The sequence below is a fragment of the Micromys minutus genome, assembly GCF_963924665.1.
Source record: "Micromys minutus genome assembly, chromosome: 2".
NCBI lineage: Eukaryota > Metazoa > Chordata > Mammalia > Rodentia > Muridae > Micromys > Micromys minutus.
In genome coordinates, this window is record NC_137971.1 from 82,015,686 (window position 1) to 82,040,918 (window position 25,233).

General features: G+C 37.3%; 1 protein-coding gene across 2 annotated transcripts; it reads left to right on the plus strand.

Moving 5' to 3' along the window:
* Positions 1–4,508: 4,508 nt before the first annotated feature.
* On the plus strand, positions 4,509–22,873 carry CYP2R1 (cytochrome P450 family 2 subfamily R member 1; the record flags this gene model as incomplete). Of its 2 annotated transcripts, XM_080912724.1 has the most annotated exons (5): positions 4,509–4,733; positions 11,712–11,853; positions 13,665–14,297; positions 15,050–15,379; positions 22,448–22,873. In XM_080912724.1, the coding sequence occupies 5 exons, from the start codon at positions 4,509–4,511 to the stop codon at positions 22,621–22,623; spliced, it is 1,506 nt and encodes a 501-aa protein (XP_080768850.1). In that variant the 3' UTR covers positions 22,624–22,873. The 2 variants fall into 2 exon arrangements, with proteins under 2 accessions (XP_080768850.1, XP_080768851.1); XM_080912725.1 differs by lacking the exons at positions 4,509–4,733; positions 13,665–14,297 and having other exon boundaries at positions 11,832–11,853.
* Between the last annotated feature and the right edge of the window lie 2,360 nt (positions 22,874–25,233).

Here is a 25,233-nt window from a genome sequence, read left to right on the forward strand (position 1 = left end):
AAAGTGGTGGTTGCAGAAGTAAAAGAGGATGTGCTCCTAACTGCTCTGGTTCACCTATAGGATGTCACCTAGGGATGCCACCTTCCATTGGACCAAGACCCTGAGAGGCAGACAATGACTCTGGAAAACAAAGAAGGGCCTCTGCCAGATACAGCCTACCAATCCCAAGTTGGAAAGAGCACATAGCCTTCTTCAGTCTTTTGTGTTAACCTATTTATTCATGGGTGCCTTGTTTTTTAAAAACGGATCCAGGCCAGCTAGGACTATGTTAAATATGTTTCCTGAAGCTAAAGCCAAAAATCTCCATACTCATTTCTGGCCAGCTTCTGCCTGAATCCCTGGTTTCCCCTACCACGCCAGTCTGGAAGGCCTGCTTTTCCACTATTCCTATAATCCTTAGACCAGTGTCCTCTGATTTCCATAGCCAAAGTAACTTCCCAGCTAGGACTTTCCAAATCTCTTCATGTTCCAGGTCCCCTTCCCCATCTTTCCAATTTTTCCATCCTCTTAAACTCATCTGTCAGCTTTCCACTCATCCATCAGACTTATGGCAGCCCTTCAGGAAATTGAAATACAAATTGTTTTCACAGCTGACTAGAACCAGGGACTTGTTTGCATTACAGCCACTAAAGGGCAGGAGAGGACAGGTTAGTTCACCTGCTCCCGGGCTCTCTGGGCCAAAGGGTCAGGTGCACTGTGATTCAGCCTCCTATGCCCTCCTGAAGAGCACAGCAAACACAGCAGGCCCAAAGATTTAAGTGTTTGTGTTCTGCAGAGAACAAGCATCCTCACTGGAAGCCCTACTTGAAATGTGCAACCGTTTGAGGTTCTTGGTCTCCTGGTCCTCTGCTAACTAACAACTCATTGTGCTGCCCTGAAATCACTGTTGCCGGACCCTAAGTGTTGAGGGATGGTATTGTACACTGTGTAAAAGTTGTCTTCGTATCACGCAAATGCTAATTTCTGGATGAACAGTATGATGAATATGATGACTTTGGTATTGTTATTTTTATGAAACATTGCAGGCCTGTGTTTTGTAAACATTCTTCTCCATCACTTCCTGATTGGTTTAATAAAGAACCGATCAGCCAATTAGATGGACTGAAGAAAATAGGGACCATGTGGAGGATACCAAGAGAATTTGCCCTTGCAAGCCAAGGCAACACTCAGATACAGGTAAAGAACCATTTGGCTGGGTAATAGGCAGTCTAGTCAGGTTAGAATAGTTCAGAAATTGCCCAGTTTAGTGCCTGAAGCTTGTTAATAAAGAGACTAGGTCTCTGTGTCTTTATTTGGAAGATTTTTATGCTTTATTTTTTATTTTATGCTTATGGTGTTTTACCTGTGTGTATGCATGTGCACCACATGTGTACAATGCCCACAGAAGTCAGAAAGGGGCATCAGATACCATGGAACTGTAGTTAGAGGCAGTTGGGTGCTGGGAACTGAACCCAGGTCCTCTGCAAAGCTAAGTCAAGCAAAGAGCACTCTTAATCACTGAGGCATCTCTCTAGCCTGTCAACATGTTTTTCAGATTCATCTATTTTGTTTCATGCACAGCTCATTCCATTTCCATTTTCATTGCTGAGTAGTACTCCACTGCATCAATACACTAGTTATTTATTGGTTCTCCTCCTGATAAATCACTAGTTTGTCCAAATGTACCTTTCAGAATAAATATGATAGAAATTTCAGAGTTGTTTTATTTTACACTAAGATGTTATCTATTTAAATTATGTGATATATATATATATATATATATATATATATATATATATATATATATCACACATATATATAGTTACTCATGGCCTTTGTATAATTATTTATTATATAATTATTGGATTTTGAGAAGGTTTATTATATGTTTAAAGAGTTAAATAATATATATATCCTAGTATACAAATATATATATCCTAGTATACAAGCCCAGTTCCAACACACCACTTTGTAATCAAAACCATCATTTGGACAGTCTTTCTCCCAGACTCAAGTGAGGCAAATGAGTTCACAAACCTGATAATCAAAATAGAATTTCAATATAACACTTTATGATCAAAAAGCAAAATTCATGAACAAGATATGAAATTTTTAATAAGGAAGGATCTGTATTATTGATTTTTTTGCTTTTGCCTCAGGCTCTAGTTTGGTTCCGCTCAGCACTCTCTCACTTCTGTTCTGATAAAAGACACCAAGCATATGCACCGTGCAAGGAGGAAAATGTGTGCTTGCTGCATCAGTCTGAGCCAGGGAGGCACAGGGAGCAAGCACCCAAGACCACAGCAGATACTGCTTCTAACGTAAGGAGTATTGGCTCCTGTTTCTGTTTCTTGCTAGGTCTGGTAATTTACAGAGAGAAGACTTTGCATAGCTAACAGTTCTATAGCTCCGAGAGCTTGGGACCAGCATCTGTGCGTAGCTTCTAAAGTGAGGGCTCCAACCAGTTCCATGAGAAAAAGTTGGAAGGAAGTGAGAGCAGGTTCTTACAGAAAAGCTGACATGGACAGAAAAGAAACAACAGAAAGGCAATTTATTATTTTTTTTATTAACAACCCTCTACAGGGTAAGTAACACATCTCAAGATAACTATATTAATCACTTTGTGAGTACAGAATTTCCACAAGCTTTTAAAGATCCCAACAACATGGCCATATTGGAGACTAATCCTCAACATGAGTTTTGGTGACAAGTAACCATATTCAAACTGTAACAGTTCCCAAATGGCAATAAAACATAATCTCGGTGGAGCGCAGGCTATCCTTTTGTCTATAGTAACTATTATCACTCTGTAAGCAGAAATGGCAAGGCCCCAATATGGTGTCCACATTTCTCCAAGAACTCATTCCACTTTGCATCAGAAAAGACAGAATCCCATGGTGAAACAGTAAAAATCTCCCCTTCTAACCACCCCTGAGGTAATAAAAGCTATAGAAAAACATTACCAATCAGTGTCTTCCATTCCAATAGCAAATGCTGTGAGACGGAGTGAAAGAAAAGTGTGCAGGGAACACGCTGAGCACTAGCGAAATTAATGGTTCTGGGCTCCATTCTTTAGTTATTCATTAGCTTTTATTCCTTCAAGGTCAGGGGAGGAGATGGCATCAGTGTGTCAATCAGATAGGCTGTGTGTGATTCTGCACTCTCTACTAAGGTAGCAGGGAAAGAAGAAATGATTCCTTAACCCACACAAACAGGAGCGTCTTCCTGGAATTGAAATGAATCTGTTTTTAAAGTTAACCATGACAGGGAGTCCCTCCTGACTGGAGTACCTGTGTTGTACAGCAGCTGTAGCCCAACTGGATACTTCAAGCCCTAGAATGATGTGAGAGAAAGTTATCAAATATGTAGTCAGCATAAATGCTCCTGGTGCTCCACTGCCACCATTTCCAACTGTCACCTCAATATCCATTCTATGTCCCTGAAGGCTGTTTACTAATAACATCTCACCGTTATTTTTCTAACCTACTAGAAGATTAATAATACGATTAAGGAATATTTCAATATAAAATATCAAGCATTTTAAGAGTAAGTGGGTTGTCTGTGAATAGAGATCCTGCAAAACACTCTGTAGGAACTTTGTTGTTCTTATCCAGATGAGCATCTTCGATGTATACGATGCATGCACAGGGCAGGCATTCAATAAATAGCTGCATGAATAAAACTTAAGGTAATGAGAGCTATTAAACTTTCGCCAATGCGAATCATATTTAGAAGGCAGCTTGTCAGGAGTTTCAAGTCCTGCAGGTACTGGGTTGCAAGTAATTGCCCAATAGAAGACAGGAATGTGGGCTAAATTAACAATATATAAAACATTGCTTCTGCCTCAGAAGGAGACAGAAAACTTGAGTAGCCGGTGTTATCTCTGAAAGGAGAGGCCTCAGAGATTATGAATAATAAATCAATGGAGGGTTGAGGGAACAGAGAAGGGTGAAAAGAGGTGACCTGAACAAATCAGAATTCTCAAAGGGTTCGCAGAAAAATGCCTCATGAGCAAGCAAAATATAGTGAGGTTATTTCCTTTTCCTCTCGCTATGTGGACTCGCTAATGGGAGTGCTGGATATTGCCAGACTCAGTAAAAGAATGCAGTTCTAATAATCTCTTCCCTATTACAGACTGAAAATAAACAGACCAGGCAACTTTAAATACCCCTTAAGGACAGTCGTCCAGAAAGCTGGGATGCACCAAGCCCGGAGAGCGAAGCTCACGTGACCAGCCTACTGCCAACATTCTGGAAAAGGGCCACAGGGCTCCTCGCCCTCCTGCTGCTCATCTAGAGCCAAGCCAAACACAAAGGTTTGCAAACCAGACTCTGGTTTCCAAACACAAAGGTTTGCAAAACAGATCCGGAGGTGGCCAACCCAAAGGGCCCTGAGTCCACACTGAACGAACCAATGGCCGTAGAGATAGGGCGGGCCGTCGGGACGCCGAGCCAATAGGAGTGCGGCAGATCTAAAAGGTGCGCCCCTGCCTCAGCTCTACGGACTGGTTCGCAGCCCGGCCCCGGCCAATGTTAGAGCTGCCGGGAGCCCAGGCCTGCGCCCGGGCCCTTGCGGGCGCTCTCCTGCTGCTGCTATTCGTGCTGGTGGCCCGCCAGCTCCTGCGGCAGAGACGACCAGCGGGCTTCCCCCCGGGTCCTCCGCGGCTGCCATTCATCGGCAACATCGGCTCCCTGGCTTTGTCGGCCGATCTTCCCCACGTCTACATGAGGAAGCAGAGCCGGGTGTATGGCGAGGTAGGCCTCAACATGGACCTTCCGCTTGTCAGAAGCAGCAGCCAGGGAAGCCTGCTTTTAGGGCCTTGCCTCCAACCGGAAACTGCCTCACTATTGCCACACCAGAGGTGCTTCGCCTTGAGTTTCCCGCCCACAGAGCAGCGTGTGCTTCTGCGCATGCGCTGTGTGGTCAGTACTCTGTTGGTGATGCCCTTAAGCTGCCACTGACAGAAACTTATCAGCCCTGTGGGCCCTGAGCTTGTGGGAAAATCATGACGCTGTGTGTTTCTAGGACAGTCAGTGGTTCGTATTGTGGACTGCTTTTTTTTTTTTTTTCTTTTTTTTTAGATGATAAAGGCTTCTTTGCAGAAACCAAGAATTTTTAATTTCTAACATAAAATAAAAATGAAAATACAATATATCCAAAAATCTGTGGCATACAAAGAAGGCAGATTTAAGGATAAAATTTATACCACTAAGTGCCTACATAAAAAAGAAGAAAAAAAGTAGAGATTAAAAAGGAAGACATTTCAACAGATCATGAGGAAATTCAGAAAATCATAAAGAGATAACATTAACATTTTATATTCAAATAAATTGGAGAATTTAAAAGAAATGAATTGGTTTCTAGATACACATGGCCTACAAAAATTAAACAACAACGATCTAAATAATTTAAACAGACCTATATCAATAAAATTAGAAGCAGTAATTTAAAATTCCCCAACTAAAAAATGCACATTGTGTGATGAATTCAGCAGAGAATTCTTCAAGACCGGTGGACTGCTTTTTAAACCTTTTTTTTTTTTTTTTTTTTTTTAAGATTTAACACTAAAATTAAAAATTGGCCTTTGATTTTCTTAACCCAAAGTTTTCCCCACCAGGGAATTAGAATGATACCCCAAAGCAGTAAGAAGCTACCCAAATGGATTGCCTATTATATATGATTTTGGTTAATATGTATGAAAAGTATCTTCATTTAGTAGTGTTAGTAGTTAAACATAGGGTTTGGCCAGGTGAGTGTTCTACCACTGAAACACAAAGCCAGTATAATAGAAATGTGTTATGCCTACAAATTTAAAATTATCTTTAAATAATTTGAAATTGCTTCTCATTGAATAGGCAATTAAAACTTTTATACATAAATATTTGAACTGAAGGTATTTACTATGATTATTTATATAGGACAAGTAATGTAAGTCTATTCCATTAAGCTAAAATTAAACTATAAGTGCATGGGAGACTGTCATTAAGGAATAGGTTGTTTGGGTTCAATTGATTAGAATTTGGTATAAATACTTTTTCTGGCACACTGAGGAAACTATGCATTGTTTACAATGATGACCATTTACTGCACATCAAATAAGGCTGACCTGTGCTGATAGCTTCGAAGTTGCAAGGGACAGAACTGAAAAGGATGCAGTGTATAGTAAACACTGTGTTGTGAGGCATAATAGCCACTAAGCATTAACTCTTTATAAGCTACTGCTGCATCTAATATTTATTCTAGCTGTAAAACAACCCTGAAGATTTCCCATTATCTTAGAGTTATTTCACAATTCTGACAGTTTCAAAATCAGTATAAGTTATAAAATACTAACCTTTTTTTTTGTAGACTAAAAGGAGAGTTTTAATTCCTGTATGTCAGAAAGGTTATAGGAAGCAGTTCATAGGAGTTATTTTTTTATTCACTCTTTTTAATTTAAGATGTGCAGTCAAATAAAACAAAAATAAATCTGCACTCTAAAATCGTGTCTACTTTTGTGCACTCTTAGTTTGATTCTTTATAATTTTCTAAAAGAAAATAGCAGTACCTATGATTCATATTTTTTTGCAATCTTATATAGAAATGTGCAGTAGTATAAATTGCCATTTCTTTGGAGAATCATTTTTGATTGTTTTAGTTTCGGCTATGATTAGATTCTTAATGTAGATTTTTGAGCAGCATTCCATAGCTAGCAAAGTTGATATAAGTGGATTTGTCAGATTCTTTCAGGCAATACTCTTAGAGGCAATAAAGATAATTATTTTTGCATTCCAGCAAACAGAATTGACAGTTTATTCATTTGTCTTATGTCAAACTTTTATTAAGAACTTATTTAAGGCACTGAGTGGGGTTCTGTGGAGAATTTAGGAATGAAAAACAAGTCTTTTAAAAGGTATTTATAATTTAGAAGCCAGGCAGATAAAAATGTTTCAGATTCAAACTAGTATCAAGTTAATGTCATAGGAGGTTACATATAAGCTGTGATGGCTCAGAGTAAAGGGAATAAGAATGTATATATTTTTAAAAACTACATAGAATAAGGTCTCTAAAGACTTGACATAGTCTGGATAGTATGGTAAGCAAGGGAAGCATTCCAGGTGAAAAAATAGACCAAAAGGTTGAAAGTGTAACAGTCACTTATCCGCAGTAGCATTACATACATTTGTTTGTTGTTAGTACATAGCCAATGGTGTTGTAATAATATTCTTAAATGTGTTTCTGTCAAAGGTCATTAATTCAGCATAACCCATCAGCTGTCATCATATGCCATGATCTATCACGTGTGCTGGCGATACAGTAGTAAACAAATAGAGATCTCCGTCTCTAGATCATATACATTCTGTTTGGGGAAAGACAGACACAATAAGTATAAGTGAATTATGTATTAGAGATATATGGGGTACAACAGAGGATGGAAATGGGCACTACTGTAGGGCTGAATTTTAAGTTATTAAATCAGAGCAGGCCTCATTGCCATGACATCTTGAAAGGAGATGAGAGAGCAGGCTATAAGAACATCTTAGAGAAAACACCAAGGGCAAGAAGCAGCAGTATGTCCTGTTGAGCATTAGCTATAAAGACCAAAGTAAAATTAGGCCAGTAAAGAAATATTTGTGATATCTGTTATAATGGTGAAAAGCAAGTGACTTGAACCAGAGAATAGAGGTTTTGAAAACCAGCTTTGCATTGCTGAAACAAAAATATTTGAGATAATAAATTTACAAAAAGGAAAGATTTATTGTGGATTCTATCTTAGGTGTTTTAGTCAGTTGATGGGATCTCATTGATTTTGGAACTGTGGTGAGGCAGTGGATCATAGTGGGAGTGTGTGGCAAAGAAGACTGCTTACATCGTGGCATGAAAGAAGAAATGAGCCAGAATATAAGTATACCCTGTAAAGGGTACAGCCATAGCTTAAATCTCTCACTAGATCCTTTAAAATATCAGCATTCTCCTTGTAGCACTAAGCTAAACTCTATATGTTTAATATATAAGCCTGGGGGGGGGGCATTCAAGACCTGAAGTGATAAGAAATTTGTCAATTTTTTTTATCATTTCAAAGTAGAAACACTGTACATGCTGAGCAGCTGAATGTTCTCTTATGATCAAGCACCTCATAGAAACAACTTAAGAGAAAGATTCATTTGGGCTTTTGGTGCAGAGACAGTTTATCATGGCAGTTAGTGGATTTGTTTCTGGGGTCAGGAGTTTGCAGTGGCTCCTCACTTTGTACCAGCAAGGAAGCAGAGACAACTTGGCTGGCATCAGGGTCAGGATGTGACCCTTATGGCCATGTTGCAGGAACGCACTACCTCCAATTAAGCTCCACTTCCTAAAGGTACTGTTATCTCCCAAAACAGTGCTGGCAGATGAAGACAAAGTGTTCAACCACAGTCTGCAGGGGAACATTTCACATTGAAACAGGACCTGAACACCTTGGAGGATAAATAGTGTGATTGTTAACTGAGACAGTAAAACTTTCTCTGCAGAGCTGGTTTGGGTGGAGAAGTTATTCAAAGATGACTCAGCAGCTTCTAGAAGGCACAAATGTTTGATGTATTTGTTTACATCTTTGCTAGTTATCTCATAATCAACATTTAAAAACTGTTCAATAAATCAAAGACTGACTACAACGAGTATTGGACCCTCCCATATATCAAAACAGTTAAGAGTCAGTTTTCACAATTTGATTGATGAAACTTTACTAAAAATGCTTGAGTATAATATACAATAAAATCATGTAAAATTTCCCCAATTGCTACTCTCTTAGCAAATGACTATCTCAATTTCTTGAGTAAAGATTATATTATACCATTCTATAGTGATCAGTTTTTAAAAATAATCCCTAGTAACCACTGTGTGAAGATTTTCTTTGAAATATGTTCTCCCTCTGTTCTGTCTTCATACTAACATACTTTTCAGCAACAAGGTCCTGCATTATTACTTGCAATATGATTTTTTTTTCAGCATTGGTACCACTTCCTATAAATTTCACTGAGTACATTTCTGGGGAAAGACTTTTCTTTAACAACAATAGTAGTGCTTTGGGAACTGAACAGTCTCTCATTTGCTTATCTGGTAGCAAATCCCTTCATGCAGAAAACACCTCCAGGGCCACTGAGAAATAGTGATACTATACAAAAGCTACACTTTCCCCAAGATTCTAAATGTACATACTTCTGTTGCAGGGTCCACCCTTGTGATGACTCTGGTGGGACTGATTGTATTTCATCTTGATATTTATCACTTTTGCTGACATACCCCCTGAAGAACTTTTGATATCAGCTAAGACTTTGTATTATCTTATGAAGCAAAATGTACCATGATTAAATCTGCCTTAGTTGTTTGCACAAAGATAAGGCTCATCCCCATATTTTATCTGTAAAAAGCTCAAGTCCTGAGAGGTTAGTGATAAGCATTCTTTGGGACTTACTGATATGTAGGCTTTTCATGGGTTAGGCCTTTACAGGAGCTTAGGTAAAATACAATTCAAGAGGAGTGACTTTGTAAGTGAACCTGGGATGAACATATGGTGTCTTGGCTAGTTTGGTTGTTAACTTGACCCAACTTAGAGTTACATGGGAAAAGGAAACCTCAAATCAGTTTATTCCATGGTATCAAAAGAGATTGTCTTGATTGATGATTGATATGGGAGGGCTCAGTCCACTGTGGGTAGGGCACAATTCCTAGTGTGCTGCTTAAATTTATGTCATCTTGACATGATTTGAGAAGAGGGAACCTCAGCTGAGAAAAAGCCTCCCCCAGATTGACCTGTGGGCAAGCCAGTGGTACATTTTTGTGATTGATGATTGATGTGAGAGGATTCAGCTCACTGTGGGCTATGCCACCCAGGGCTGGTGGTCCGAGGTATTATAAGAATGCAGGTAGATGTGGGCGGGAAACAAATGCTCAGGCCCTTTGCTACCTGGAACAGTGGAGATCCAGGGACACAGGCCTGATGATACTGAGCTGTGAGTAACCAAAGCGCAGAGAAGGCTAGGCAGAAGATGTGGAAAACACTCCCCACCGGTCCACAGTGGGGCCGGATCTCTGGCATAGGGACTCAGGATCCGCCCAGAAAGTCAGGGCTCACAGTCTAGACACACAGGCCCACAGTAAGGCACAGGCCCTTGTCAGTGGGAGCTGGGGTTTGCCCGGGAAAGGCAGTGCTTGAAGTTCAACTCTACAGACCCTCTTACCTGGACCAGAGGAGAACCTGGCACATAGGTCCAGGGAGAGCACATCAGGAGTTCTCAGAGAGCAGAAAGTACTGTGCTATACTGTACTGTATTGGCGGTTCCTCAGAAAATTGGACATAGTCCTACCTGAAGACCCAGTTATTCTACTTCTGGGCATATACCCGAGAGATGCTCCAACACACAATAAAAACACATGCACCACAATGTTCATAGCAGCTTTATTTATAATAGCCAGAAGCTGGAAAGAACCCAGATGTCCTTCAGTAGATGAATGGATACAAAAATTGTGGTATATTTACACAGTGGAGTATGACTCAGCTATTAGAAACAATGACTTTATGAAATTCCTAGGCAAATGGATGGATCTAGAGAATATCATCCTGAGTGAGGTAATCCAGTCACAAAAGAACAGAAATAATATGCAGTCACTGATAATTGGATACTAACCCCAGAAAGCTCTGAACACCCCAGAAACAACTCACAGGCCATACGAAGCTCAAGAAAAACAAAGGCCAAAATGTGAAAGCCTCAGTCCTTCTTAGGAAAAAAATGTATAGCACCCTCTCAGAGTGTGGTACACCTAGACCTTAAATCATTAATAATCCAAGAGCTAAGAATATAGCCTTGTGGCAATTTTTGGTATTCAAAGATCATTATGCTTAATCTATACACACCAAGAAAACTGACTGTTTCCATGTTACGTTCTGTCCTACATGTACTTTATGCTTATTGTTACTATTTCAATGCATGCTATCAAACCTCTAAAAGAATTAAGTACTGACAAAAATATATTCATATAGTGTTATGCCAAAATGCCTTTAGAAATCTGTACATGTATCCCTCTTTTTTAAAAAATAAAGTTGTAAGAGAAAAAAAAAAGAATGCAGGTAGAACAAGCCATGATGACCAAACCAGTAAGCAACAGTCCTCCAAACCCTTTACATCAGTTCCTGCCTCTTAAGAGCCCGCCCGCTGGCATTCTGCTCTGATTTTCTATAATGATGTGTGGAAGTGAAACATGAAATAAACTCGTTCTTCTCCAAGTTGCTTTTAGATAGTGTTTTATCACAGCAATAGAAACCCATCTAAGAAACCTGAGATGTGTGTGTGTGTGTGTGTGTGTGTGTGTGTGTGTGTGTGTTGTATAACAAAGCTAAGAGATAGAGCCAGAGATTGAGCCAGTAAGCAGACTTCCTCCATGGTTACTGTTTCCAGATTTCTGAAAATACAATTGACATATGCTTAAACTTCAAAGCTGTCTTTTGGGTTTCTCGATCCTCTCCCCCACCTTAAGCTGGCATAATAGTAGATAGATGGTGTTAGCTGTTCGTTTGTCTTGGAAGTAAAATGAGATGGTTCCAGGCTTTGAGTGTTGTAATTAATTGTGCTGTCCAAACATTGTCAAGTAACAAATCCTTATGAGTTTAGAGAAGTAGCAAATAATAGAAGGGAGAGGCTCACTGTGGATTCTATGGTGGTTTATCTGTGCATTTTAAATCCACACAAATTTGAATGATGTTTTTCTTCTCAAAGATTTTCAGTTTAGATCTTGGAGGCATATCAACTGTGGTTCTAAATGGCTATGATATAGTAAAGGAATGCCTTGTTCATCAAAGTGAAATTTTTGCAGATAGACCATGCCTTCCTTTGTTCATGAAGATGACAAAAATGGGAGGTATGTTTATTTTGAACTATTCATTGAGACTATTTTGAATCACATTCTTTATTTTAAATAATCTTAGTATAGACAGAGGATTATTTTGTACTTTGTGAAACCTGGATTTAAGAAGTCATCAGACTGTATTCAATCATGTTTTATACCATTACATGCTAGTTTTATTACCATTCAATTCGAAGAAACATAAGTATTTTTTTTTAGAATTAGTGCTTGATATGCACTTGTTGTGATAAATATTAAAAAGCGGAAACCTGGTCACATAGCACTGTAGTGTATCTGTATTGTAACAGCTCCATACCACCTCCAAGTACTCACAGACATGGGCTTCTTTTGACCAGGGAGTGGTCCACTCCACCCTCCCTTGCTGCTTCTATCCTGGGTGGATACAACTGCCCTGTTTGTTTTCACTCACTTCCCCTTGGCATGTTGTTGCCAAGCCTTACACACAGAGGTCCAAACTCAGTGGTGGGCTTTGTGCATCCTGCCACTACACCCTTTAAACTCAGTTAAGTCATCACATCAAAGAACATACAAAAATAATCTGATCCAATTGGTATGATATAATTTGCCCACATAGATAAGTCAGGATGGTTTTGTACAATTTCATCCTTTATAAAACATTTATAACAACCCTATTCATATAGAGATGCACTGTGAGAAACATTCACATCTGCTTCCATCTTGCTTCCTCTCGAATCTCCACCTCTGTCCTCCTTCACTCCTCCAGACTCTTTCCCCGCCCCACTCTCCACTGTCCAATCATGTATCGCCTTGACATCAACCTACATGTACTGAAACAGTTTAGGGGTGTAAACACACACACACACACACACACACACACACACACACACACACACACTATGAATCAGAAGTTTCCTTTTGATGGAAATCTTGAGTACTTAGTGACTGACTGTCTAGCATGTACAGTGTTACAGAAAGTAAAGCAGACTTCCTCCGCACTCATCACTAGGCTGTATAAATGGAAAGCTGTAGATCTTATACAAAGGACGGGCATTCTGTAAGGCTTGATAATGATCAGATTTTTATAACTACATATTCGACGAGGAAAAGCTGGAAGTTGACAAAATCAAGGAGAAAGCAGCAATAAATTATTTCAAAGTAGAATGTTTATATCAGCTAGAACTGGCGTCTAATTTTTTTTACAGTATTAGTGTTCTAAATTCTTTAATGTACCTTCACACTTGCTTTCAAAGAGAAACTTAGTATCTTGTTTAAAGAAGATAAACAGCATGTAATAATAACATTAACAAATTTTGAATTAATGTTTTTTTATTACATGACCTTTGACAATTCAAGGCTACCCTTAACTTTGTCATAATTGCCTTGTTGTGTATTATATGCCTTTAACAGAAGGAAGTTTGTACTATAAAAATCAAGTTTCTTTCAAACAGCAACTTCTGTTTTGGGAACATATGTTTAATCCAAAATTAAATTTTACCATAGGACATAAAACCATTTGTCTTTTATGACTTATATCTATAAGAAAAGCTCAGTAGTAGATTTATGAAGGCATAGTTCATCTGTGTTTGGTTACATAAGGCTGAACAGTTTATTGTGGTAAGAGACTGAGACTTTTATGCCAGTTCTTTTAAAAGGAATAGAAACGACTCACTTTATCTAACGTCCTGTGGCTTTTGAGTACTACCACAAGGACCCAATCATGTACTTAGATAATTGTGGGGTAAAATTATTGAACATCTTTTAATTTTTCCTTTGTTTTTTATCCCACAGAATTTTAAGTACAGAGAAGTATGGGTTACACAATATTTTTAATACCTTTCTTTTAGGCTTACTCAATTCCAGATATGGCAGAGGATGGATTGATCACAGAAGATTGGCTGTTAACAGCTTTCATTATTTTGGAAGTGGAAAAAAATCTTTTGAATCTAAAATCTTAGAAGAAACTTGGTCTTTAATTGGTGCTATTGAAACATACAAAGGTAGACCCTTTGACCTCAAACAACTGATAACAAATGCTGTTTCAAACATAACTAACCTTATCCTTTTTGGAGAACGATTCACTTATGAAGACACCGATTTTCAGCACATGATTGAGTTATTTAGTGAGAACGTGGAACTAGCTGCCAGTGCTCCAGTCTTCCTTTATAATGCATTTCCATGGATTGGCATCTTACCTTTCGGGAAACATCATAGACTATTTAGAAATGCAGATGTGGTCTATGATTTTCTCTCCAGACTTATTGAAAAAGCTGCAGAAAATAGAAAGCCTCATTTACCTCAGCATTTTGTTGATGCCTATTTAGATGAGATGGATCAAGGTAAAAATGATCCTTTATCTACATTCTCCAAAGAGAATCTAATTTTTTCAGTGGGTGAACTCATCATTGCCGGAACTGAAACTACAACCAATGTTCTCCGCTGGGCAATTCTTTTTATGGCCCTTTATCCGCATATTCAAGGTAAGGATACTCTTGACCTCAGGGTCTCTTTTAAATATAGGGCTCATGTGTGTTTAGAGTGTTTGGTCATGTATAAGGCAGTTTTAGGAACTCTAGCAATGCTAATCACAAAGGGAAATACTTCATAATTAGAGTTTTCAAATCTAATATTTTAATGTAAATTTAAGGAATAAGGAAGGAAAGAAAGGAAAAAATAAATGAAATGAAAATCATCTGAAGGGTAGGCATGGTAGTAATATTCCTCTAATCTCAGAACTCAGGAGAATCTCAAGTCAAGGCTGCCACAGCCTACATAGTATTTTAAAACCAACCTGGATATATAGAATAGCAGTATCTTTAAAAAAAAAAACTTAAAGTGGATCTTAATATTCTCATTTTATAAAAATGGCAGGTTGGGTGTGTGGAAGCTGCAAAGCTGAAATATAGAAGGTGATTTTTCTTATGTAGGTCAAATATTTCATTATTTTCCTTGCTGATGATAACACTACTCTGATTCTAGGCTGATCATACATTTATTCATAATCCTTTCTTGACCATACCCAGAGTTATTAGTTATTACTAATCAGTTATTACTAAGATACAGGGGGTATATAATTAATTCATGTAAGTACCAGATGATGAAAAACTCAAATCTAGATAAACCCATACTTTGTTGATTTATTATGGGTTATAATTTGTTTAACCCCAAAGAGAAATAAGTTTACATATAATTTAATGAATTACATAATAACTTTAACATGTTTCTCTAACAGGAAAAATTCATAAAGAGATTGATTTAGTTATGGGCCACAACAGGAGGCCTTCTTGGGAAGACAAATACAAAATGCCTTATACGGAAGCAGTTTTACATGAAGTTTTAAGATTCTGTAATATAGTTCCACTGGGGATTTTCCATGCAACTTCTGAAGATGCAGTTGTACGTGGCTATTCCATTCCTAAAGGCACAACAGTCATTACAAATCTTTATTCTGTTCACTTTGATGAAAAGTACTGGAAAGACCCAGACATGTTCTATCCTGAGCGATTTCTGGACAGCAGTGGAAATTTTACTAAAAAGGAAGCTTTGATTCCTTTTTCTGTAGGTAAGAAAACATTCAAAAATATATAATTTTAAAGTATAACAATGATTCATTATTAATAGCATCTCAATTTGAAGGAACCTTTTCTAAAGTAGACAATTATGAGTAGTTATTTTTATATGTTATATAATATCTTTAGTATTTTTTCTTTTTATTAAAAATAGATTTTTTTCCTCATATTACATATCTTTTTTTGCAGTTATTTTTAACTTTATTTTAAAAAACAAAGATAAATGTACAGATTTTTAAGCATTTTTGCATAAAAGCATATGAATATATTTTTATAAGGTTGTAATTAAGTATTTGTGGGTACATATACATACACATAGGTATATATGTAACAATAATATAGAAAAAGAGGTTATTAATTTGAGGGGATAAGAGAGAAACTGGGAGGAGCTGTAGGAAAAAAAGGGGGATATGATACAGTTCTATTTTTTTTAAACAACGTTATTTTACAAAACAAAGATAAATGTACAGATTTTAAACATTTTTGCTTAAAATTATACATTTTTGTAAGTACCTTTTTTTCAGATTTTAACATAATTTTTACATAAAACTATATGAATATATTTTTTAGTCAGTACTTGATTTTTTTCAAGGTTTGATAGTATGCCTTGAAAACTTAATACTTACAATGAGCACAAAGTACATGTAAAACAAAATGTAACATGGAAATAGTTAAAGTTTTCTTGTTTTGTAACTATTTTTTTTGTTTTGTTTTGTTTTGTTTATTTCTTGGACTTCATATACTCTGTGAGTTGTTTCTGGGGGAGTGCAAGCCTCTGGGGTTAGCATCCCACTATCAGTGACTGCATATTATGTCTGTTCTTTTGTGACTGGGTTATCTCACTCAGGATGATATTCTCTAGATGCAGCCATTTTCTTAAGAATTTGGTTAAGTCATTGTTTCTGGTGGCTGAGTAGTATTCCATTGTGTATATGTACCACAATTTTTGTATCCATTCATCTTCTGAAGGACATCTGGGTTCCTTCCAGCTTCTGGCTATTATAAATAGAGCTGCTATGAACATTGTGGTGCATATATCTTTGTTGTATATTAAAGTGTCTCTGGGGTATATGCCCAGAAGTGGAATAGCTAGGTCTTCAGGTAGTACTATATCCAATTTTCTGAGGTATCACCAGACAGATTTCCAGAGTGGTTGTATTAGCTTGCAACCCCACCAATAGTGAAGAAGTGTTCCTCTTTCTCCGCACCCTCGCCAGAATCTGCTGTCATCTGAGTTTTGGATCTTGGCCAATCTGACTGGTGTGAGGTGGAACCTCAGGGTTGTTTTGATTTGCATTTTCCTGATGGCTAAGGATGTCAAGCACTTCCTCAGATGTTTCTCGGCCATTCGGTGTTCCTCAACTGAAAACGTTTTGTTTAGCTCTGTACCCCATTTTTTAATAGGGTTATTTGATTCTCTGGTGGCTAGCTTTTTGAGTTCCTTGTACACCTTGGATATTAGGCCTCTATCTGATGTGGTGTTGGTAAAGATCTTTTCCCATTCTGTTAGTTGCCGTTTTGTTTTCTTGACGATGTCCTTAGCCTTACAGAAACTTTGCAATCTCATTAAGTCCCATTTGTTAATCTTTGACCTTAGAGCTTGAGCCATTGGTGTTTTGTTCAGGAAATTTTTTCCTGTGCCTATGTGTTCTAAGGTTTTCCCTAATTTCTCATCTAATAGTTTCAGTGTATCTGGTTTAATGTGGAGATCTTTAATCCACTTACACTTGAGCTTTGTACAAGGAGATAAGAAAGGGTCTATTTTCATTCTTTTGCATGCTGAGTGCCAGTTGGACCAGCACCATTTGTTGAATAGGCTGTCCTTTTTCCATTGAATGTTTACTGCTCCTTTGTCAAAAATCAGGTGACCATATACATGAGGGCTCATTTCTGGATCTTCTATTCTATTCCATTGATCCACAGGCCTATTTCTGTACCAGTACCATGCAGTTTCCAGCACAATTGCCTTGTAATATAGCTTGAGGTCAGGGATAGTGATTCCCGCAGATGTTTTCTTGTTGTTGAGGATGAATTTTGCTATTCTAGGTCTTTCGTTATTCCATATGAAATTGCACATTGATCTTTCCAATTCCATGAAGAACTGGGTTGGAATTTTGATGGGGATTGCATTGAATCTGTAGATTGCTTTTGGTAGGATGGCCATTTTTAAGATGTTGATTTTTCCAATCCATGAGCATGGGAGATCTTTCCATTTTCTGCGATCCTCCTCAATTTCTTTCTTTAGAGGTTTGAAGTTCTTGTCATACAGGTCCTTCACTTGCTTAGTTAGAGTCACACCAAGGTATTTCATAGTTTTTGTGACGATTGTGAAGGGTACCTTTTTCCTAATTTCTTTCTCCACATGTTTGTCCTTTGAGTATAGGAAGGCTACTGATTTGTTTGAGTTAATTTTGTATCCAGCTACTTTGCTGAACTTGTTTATCATCTGTAGGAGTTCTCTGGTGGAATTTTTGGGGTCACTCAAGTACACTATCATGTCATCGGCAAAGAGTGATGTTTTTATCTCTTCCTTTCCGATTTGTATCCCCTTGATCTCCTTTTGCTGTCTAATTGCTCCAGCCAGGACTTCCAGTACTATGTTGAATAGGTAGGGGGAGAGTGGGCAGCCTTGTCGAGTCCCTGATTTTAGTGGGATTGATTCAAGTTTCTCGCCATTAAGTTCGATGTTGGCTGTTGGTTTGCTATATATTGCTTTTATTATGTTAAAGTATGGACCTTGGATTCCTGTTCTTTCCAGGACTTTTAACATGAAGGGGTGTTGGATTTTGTCGAATGCTTTCTCAGCGTCTAGTGAAATGACCATGTGATTTTGATCTTTGAGTTTGTTTATATGGTGGATTACATTGATGGATTTCCTTATGTTAAACCATCCCTGCATCCCAGGGATGAAGCCTACTTGGTCATGATGAATGATCGTTTTGATGTGTTCTTGGATTCAGTTTGCAAGGATTTTGTTGAGTACTTTTGCATCAATGTTCATAAGTGAGATTGGTCTGAAATTCTCTTTCCTTGTAGGGTCTTTGTGTGGTTTAGGTACGAGGGTTATTGTAGCCTCAAAAAATGAGTTGGGTAATATTCCATCTGATTCTATCTTTTGGAATAGTTTGGAGAGTATTGGTGTTATATCCCCAATAAATGTCTGATAAAATTCTGCACTGAACCTGTCTGGACCTGGGCTTTTTTTGGTTGGGAGGCTTTTGATGACTTCTTCTATTTCTTTAGGTCTTATAGGATTATTTAGATGATTTAGCTGGTCCTGGTTTAACTTTAGGATCTTGTCTCTGTCTAGGAATTCGTCCATTTCCTCCAGATTTTCCAATTTTGTGGAGAATAAGTTTTTGTAGTAGGATCTGATGATTTCTTGAATTTCCTCAGTTTCAGTTGTTATGTCGCCACTTTCCTTTCTGATTTTGTTAATTTGGATACTCTCTCTTTGCCCTCTAGTTAGTCTGGCTAGGGGTTTATCAATCTTGTTGATTTTCTCAAAGAAGCAGCTCTTGGTTTTGTTGATTTTTTCAATGGTTCTTTTTGTTTCTATTTGGTCTATTTCTGCCCTAATTTTGATTATTTCTTGCTGTTTACTCTTTTTGGGTATATCTGCTTCCTTTTGTTCTAGGGCTTTTAGCTGTGCTGTCAGGTTGCTGATGTAAGCTCTCTCCAGTTTCTTCTTGGAAGCACTTAGGGCTATGAGTTTTCCTCTCAGTACTGCTTTCATTGCATCCCATAGGTTTGGGTATGTTGTGTTTTCATTTGTGTTGAATTCTAGAAAATCCTTAATTTCTTTCTTTATTTTTTCTTTGACCCTGCTATCGTTTGACAGAGTGTTGTTTAGTTTCCATGTGTATGTGGGCTTTTTGTTGTCTTTGTTTTTGTTAAAGACCAGCCTTAGACCATGGTGATCTGAGAAGATACATGGGAGTATTTCAATCTTCTTATATCGATTGAGGCTCATTCTGTGTCCAATTATGTGGTCAGTTTTCGAGAAGGTGCCATGAGGTGCTGAGAAGAAGGTGTATTCTTTTACTTTAGGATGATATGTTCTGTAGATCTCTATTAATTCCAGTTGGTTCATAGTCTCTGCTAGTTTTACAGTGTCCTTGTTCAGTTTCTGCTTCCATGATCTGTCCACTGGTGAGAGTGGGGTATTAAAGTCTCCCACTATTATTGTGTGGGGTGAATTGTATTTTTTGAGCTTTAGTAGGGTTTCTTTTATGAATGTGGGTGCTTTTTTATTTGGAGCATATATGTTAAGGATTGAGAGTTCCTCCTGGCAGATTTCCCCTGTAATGAGTAAAAAGTGTCCTTCCTTATTTTTTTTTGATAACTTTTGGTTGGAAATTTACTTTATTCAATATTAGAATAGCCACTCCAGCTTGCTTCTTGGGGCTGTTTGCTTGGAAGTTTTTTTCCCAACCTTTTACTCTGAAATAGTATCTGTCTTTGTCTCTGAGATGAGTTTCCTGTATGCAGCAAAATGCTGGATTTTGTTTATGTATCCAGTCTGATAGTCTATGTCTCTTTATTGGGGAGTTGAGTCCATTTATGTTAATAGATATCAAGGAATAGTTGTTTCTGTTTCTTGCCATTATTGCTTTTTTGGGTTGAGTTGTGTCTGTGTTTTTTTCTTCTTTTAGTTTTCTTGTTTAGGAGTTTTCTTGTTTTTACTAGGATGTAGTTCCCCTCATTGTATTGGGTTTTCCACCTATAATTCGTTGTAGTGCTGGGTTTGTGGTCAGATATTGTATAAATTTAGATTTGTCTCGAAATATCTTCATCTCTCCATCTATGGTGATTGATAGTTTTGCTGGGTATAGCAGCTTGGGCTGGCACTTGTGCTCTCTTAGGGTGTGCATGATGTCTGTCCAGGCTCTTCTAGCTTTCATAGTCTCTGTTGAGAAATCAGGTGTGAGTCTGATTGGTCTGCCTTTATATGTTACTTGACCTTTTTCCCTTACTGCTTTTAGTATTCTTTCTTTACTTTGGGCACTTGATGTTTTTACTATTATGTGTCGGGAGGTATTTCTTTTCTGGTTCAACCTATTTGGAGTTCTGAAGGCTTCTTTTATGCTCGTGGTCATCTCATTCTTGAGGGTAGGGAAGTTTTCTTCTATGATTTTGTTGAAGATATTTACTGTGCCTCTTAGTTGATACTCTTCTCCCTCTTCTATTCCTATTATCCTTAGGTTTGGTCTTCTCATTGTGTCCTGGATTTCCTGGACATTTTGGGTTAGGAGCTTTTTGTTTTTTGCATCTTTTCTGGCTGTTTTGTCTATGTTTGCAATATTGTCTTCTGCCCCTGAGATTCTCTCTTCCATCTCTTGTAATCTATTGGAAATGCTTGCATCTGTGACTCCTGATTTCTTTTTTAGGTGTTCTGCCTGTAGGGTTATCTCTTTTAGTGTTTTCTTTATTGTGTCAATTTGTTTTAAATTTTTTCTTCCATTCCTTCATCTCTTTGGTTCCGTTTTCCTCTAGTTCTTTGAGTGTTTTTCTTGTTTCCTCTTTAAAAGCTTCTGATTCTTTTTCTTTTCCTCCTGTTCTTGTTTAAGGATCTCTATCATCATCTTGAGGTATGATTTTAGGTCTGCGTCTTCTTTTTCTGGAGTGTTTGGCATTCTGCTGTTTGCTGTGATGGGAAAGCTGGGTACTGATCTTGCCAGGTTGTCTTGGTTTCCCTGGGATATGCTCTTTTGCTTTCCTCTTACCATCTTGTCAGTGATATATTCTTGCCTTTCCCTTGTACCTGGCCTGTGTCCCTGGATCTCTGCTGGTCCAGGTGGTGGATGGTCAGAGCCCTGTTCTGTGCCCCAAAGCTCAATGCTGAGTTCCTGGTCCCTGGAACAGGCATGGCAGAGGCACGCTTTCCGTGTGCACTCGGCAGAGATCTCTCTGCCCCCTTGCTACTCGGATCCCCTATATCTTAATTCAATTTCCCTCTACTCTTCCCTGTTCCTCTCCACCTCCCCTCCCAACCAATTCATCTCCTTTGTGTTTTCTTCATTAGAAAACAAACAGGCATCTATAGGATAATAACAAAATACAACAAAGCAAAATATAATAAAACCAAAACTATTACATCATAGTTGAGTAAACAAAAGTAGAGTGGGAAAGGAGCCAAGAAGGCAGAAGAATAGGAGATCCACTCATTCATATACCCAGGAATCCCATAAAACCACCTAATTGGCAGCCATGATGTATATGCAGAGGACTTAGTGCAGACCCATGTAGGCCTTGTGCATGCTCAGTCTCTATGTTCATATGAGTTTTGATCATATTTGTTTAGAGGGCATTGTTTTCTTGGTGTCCTCTATTCCTATTCATATATGACATTAATTCTTACAGCAGAGAATGGTTTCATTAAAGTTATGAGCAACTGTTTCTATTCAAAACACATCTTAGTAATTAAGTAAATCTATAGTTGTTGAGAAAGTAGGACTGGCTAGCTCCTTCCAAAACTTTTCAACTTGTGAATTTAGAGGTTGTTATCAAACATCTAGAGCAAAAATTCAGAACAGGTATGAGAAACTGAAATGTATAGAAAGGAAAAACAAGACAACTCTAAAGCTAGAATCCAGCTCTCTTGCCTTCTAGCTTATTATGTCATCTCCAACTAGGAAGTACTACTTCTGCTATGAAATAGAACATGAACCACAGAACTTGAAGACAGACTACATCTTTATCACTGAGTAAACTATCCAGTAGGTCAGTTGAAATGGACTTCCCGTGGGATCAATAAATATAAATGTCATATGCATTGATGGCTTCCAAAGACCTTCAGTAGCCTGTCATATTCTCTATTGCATTATGCAGAGAACTGAGAGATGGATTCAAAAATTTTAAAGTCCAAGATCTGATAAAAGGAAATAAAGGAATATGTTTCTTTAATAAAGTGATATTTTCTAATCTTTGAGATTTGAGAAATTCCTCTAATAATACAATATCTTCTAATGTACTTTAATTTTCCAATTTTCTGAATGCCATACAAATGTTATATATTAATCTTAGTAAATTGTCTTTAAACATTTGCCTTTTCTGATCAGGGAGAAGACATTGCCTTGGAGAACAGCTGGCTCGGATGGAAATGTTCTTGTTTTTTACATCATTGCTTCAGCAATTTCATTTGCATTTTCCACATGAACTAGTTCCAAACCTGAAACCCAGGTTGGGCATGACATTACAACCCCAGGCCTACCTCATCTGTGCAGAAAGACGCTGAAAGTGCACAGATGTGTTGGGAATAAACTTGTTGAATCAATAATGGTGTTTAGGCCAAAGCCACAGTTTTATAAAGCCAAGTAAACACAAATACATTGTTTAAAATAGTACTAGAGCAATAAGACACATTAGCTATTTTTTTACGTTTCCATGAATTCTTATTGTAGACTATATTGAAACAGCACAACGGTACAGGTATTATGAAGACATTAAGAGGGGCCATGGCTGCTCTAAACAAAGCTCTTGCTTAGTATAAGGTTCTTCTCATCTGTCTTCATCCTAAGGAACTTCACTTCCTAACTGGCTGATTTAATGGTGAGGGTATCCCCCCCCCCCCACACACACTTCACATAATTAAAAATAATAGAAATAGTCTTTTTTAAAAAAGAAGGAACATGGATTTAATTTTAACTTGCATTATCTAGTAAAAATTTCCTAGTTCCTCAGTTCAAATTAGGAGTGTTTGGCATCTGATGTATTAAGATATTTCTAGTTCCAAGGGAAATAAAATCCTGGGCAAACATACCAACAAATGAAAGTTAGAGGTAATATGAAAGGATTAAGGTTGTAATAGCATAGATGATTCATGATTTAATTTAAAAAATATATTTCTTTTCGTCACTGTTTAGCTTTCCAGATGATACCAATTTTATTTGAAGGCTATCTTATGAGTACATGTGCTTAGCACAATGCTACATAAAGAGATCAAGCTTAGTTTCAGGAAACACAATGGGAGTTTTTCATCTCACCCCACAAAACTCTTCATTATGTTACAAAGAGCATGAGTCACATGTTCAAACATTAATTTAAAACTTTTTATTTTCACTTCTCCAGAGTATACATGAGTAAAATAGTTGTCTAAACAGTTATGAAAGGAAGAGGATCTGCAAATCAGAAGCTCTTAATGTTTTCAGACTTAACTTCCTGAACCTTATCAAATGTACTTCGTCAGGTTGCTCTCTGGTTTTCATCCTTTGACATAGCAAAAAACCTCACAACCATAGGCCTTTTATTTACTACAATTTCTTATAAAAGCTTAAGTTAAATTCTATATTCTGGGTTTTTACAAACAGTTAAGACTTCTTGGCAGTATTACTGAAGTAGATAACTTGATAAACTGGATTGTGGTAAAAAATAAAGTTTTTTTTTTTTTGAGTATGAGTGAAAATTTGTTCTTTCGAGTATGGCTAGTACTGCATTTAGTATATGATCAGGGACTCAATACACCATGCTGTTTTGTTTATCTGTGCCTTAGGAAATCTCTGCAATTTTTCTTACATCAATATTCATAAACTAATAAAAGCAGAAGAACCTTAATCTCAGTTAGTGCCCTAATTATATAGTCAAGAAGATGGGGGATCAGACAAGAGAATTAAATGCCTTATAACAAGCTTAAAAATTAAGCGAATATTATATCCAAAGTAAACTTGAATACGTTCCAGAAGCACAAAAAATATGTATTATCCTCTAAAAATAATTCAATGTGAAGATTATTTTAAAGACAAAATGAAACCAGAAAGCAAATTTTGTCCTATATTTTGAATCTTTGTTTTAAAATAATCTTTGAAGAATATGTAAATAATTTTTTAAAACTGCATATGAATACCCGTGGAATACATTTAAGGAGGTATTCTGGGGCAGGCATGGGAGGAAGAATACCTAAGTACCTGGTTTTTAAAGTAGAAAATAAAAATATTGTTAAAAATAAGTAATCTATAAAGAAATGACTACTTTCGGACAGGAATTGATGTTAGGCAACAGAGAGATAAAACTAATGGGGTCACTTATGGTATACTATCATTTTCTAATAGTGTGTTTCTTGAATGCAGCTCAATGATGGATCCTGTTGACTCATCCATTCTGATAATCTATGTCATTTTATTGGGGAACTGATGTATATTGGGAAGTTCATTGATTCTGAGAGATATTGAAGACCAATAATTATTAATTTCTGCTTTAATGTTGGTGATGGGAGACAGGAGAATACGAGTGTGTGTATCTCTTATTTTGGTTTTGCCATGTAAATTTATTTCCTGTGTTATCTTGGGTTCAGTTAATGATTGTGGTTTTCTTCCTAGTATTTTCTCAAGGGCTGAAATTTTGGACATTGTTTAAATTTGGTTTTGTCATTAAATATATTGGTTTTCTCCCTATATGATTGAAAGTTTTGCTGCAAACAGTATAGTAGTCAGGGCTGTCATCTGTGATCTCTTAGAGACTGAAATACATCTGTCAAGGACCTGCTGGCCTTTAAAGTCTCTGTTGATTCTAATAGGGCCTTTATATATGTTACTTGGCCTTTTCCCCTTGCAACTTTTAATATTCTTTGTTCTGTACATTTAATGTTTTTATTATTATTTGGCAGGTGGATTTTTTTTTTTCTTTTTGGTTCAATCTATTTGGTGTCCTATGTGCCTCTTGTATGTATAGGCATCTCTTTAAATAAATTTTCTTCTATGATTTTGTTAAAATTATTTTCTGGGCCTTTGAGCTGGAAACAATCTACTTCTTTTCCCTTTAGTCTTAGGTTTGGTCCTTTCAAAGTTCCCAAAATTTCTGGATGTTTTGTCTTAAAAACTTTTTAGAGTTAACATTTTCCTTGACCAAATTA